The sequence below is a fragment of the Myotis davidii genome, unplaced genomic scaffold (assembly GCF_000327345.1).
Source record: "Myotis davidii unplaced genomic scaffold, ASM32734v1 scaffold4, whole genome shotgun sequence".
NCBI classification, from domain to species: Eukaryota; Metazoa; Chordata; class Mammalia; order Chiroptera; family Vespertilionidae; genus Myotis; species Myotis davidii.
Window position 1 is genome coordinate 314,268 of NW_006294707.1, and position 1,150 is coordinate 315,417.

At 68.0% G+C, this 1,150-nt stretch overlaps 1 protein-coding gene across 1 annotated transcript in view; it reads right to left on the reverse strand.

The window, feature by feature from the left end:
* The window catches only part of ITPR3 (inositol 1,4,5-trisphosphate receptor type 3), a 120,267-nt gene that overhangs the window by 32,344 nt on the left and 86,773 nt on the right, over positions 1–1,150 (reverse strand). Inside the window, 3 exon segments of the mRNA XM_015567459.1 lie at positions 7–68; positions 133–531; positions 937–1,057. Of these exon segments, the coding sequence (XP_015422945.1) occupies positions 7–68; positions 133–531; positions 937–1,057 (582 nt within the window).

Genomic DNA, 1,150 nt, shown 5'->3' on the forward strand with positions numbered 1-1,150 from the left:
CCCCACACAGAGGATGCCGTCTGTCTGCTCAGAGCCCCTGGCTGGGAGCTGCGGGCCCCCCTCCAGCTCTGTGACCTTGGGCAACCCCCTTCCCGCTCTGAGCCTGTCTCCTGCCGTGGGGTAACTACAGGCCAACGAGACAGTGGACAGGTGCACGGCCTGAGCGGACAGGTGCTGCCAGGACTGTGCAGGGTCCTGACCCGCGTGAGCACCGACCCCACCAGCGGGCCCTGGGTCCTCCCTGCAGTGAGCAGCCCCCGAGGAGGGCGCGGGCGGCACAGGAAGGGGTGCTCCTCAAGCACCGCCCTCCCCAACCACTCCCGTGGCCGCCCACACCCACCTGCAGTTTCTCGATGATGTTCTTGTAGTCCCACTGGTTGGCCGTGGGGGTGACTCGCGGGAAGGCCCGCGTGGACGCCTTGTAGTTGGAAGCGTTCCGCTGGGCGGCAGCCACACAGCTGGCGCCACTGCTGAGCACCAAGCTGATGTGGGCATCCAGGTCCATGGGCAGCGAGATGCCCCGGCCCTTGGCTGGGGGAGAGGAGGGAGGCTGAGCCAGCCGGGGGCGCAGAGCCAGGGCTGCCTGCTGGGGAGCAAGGTGAACCACCCGGGGCTCTGGGTGCAGGGACCCCCACCTGGCCCCACTTGGATGAGGTGCCCTCTTCTGCTTGGGTAAAAGAGGGGGTTTCTGTCTCTTTAATTCCACCCTAGATCCCTGTCCCTCCCCTGCCCACTCTCCCTATCCACCTACAGGCCTCCCCCCTCCCTGTGAGGACGGCCACCCAGCCTTCTCCTCCAGGGCAGATTCGGGGGAGAACACCTTCTCCCACCCCAACGTGCTAGTCAGACACCAAGGAGGACTTACTGAGAAGCGCCTGGGAGCAGGGGACGGGTGTCTACTGTGGGCAGGCGCCCGGGGCGCCGGAGGGCACTCACCCACCATGGCCAGGGTCCGGATGCAGGCCTCCACCGAGCCCTTGTGCTGCTGCTGCAGCCACGGGCACTCGAGCAGCCGCGTGGTGGACTGCAGCAGCTGCACCACGATCGTCTGGTGTGTCTGCGAGAAGCAACGCCCGCTGCAGCTGCCCGCCTCCCCCCTGGGCAGCCCCGCCCGGGCACCAGAGCCCCTGAGGCCGGCACGGGGGGAGGA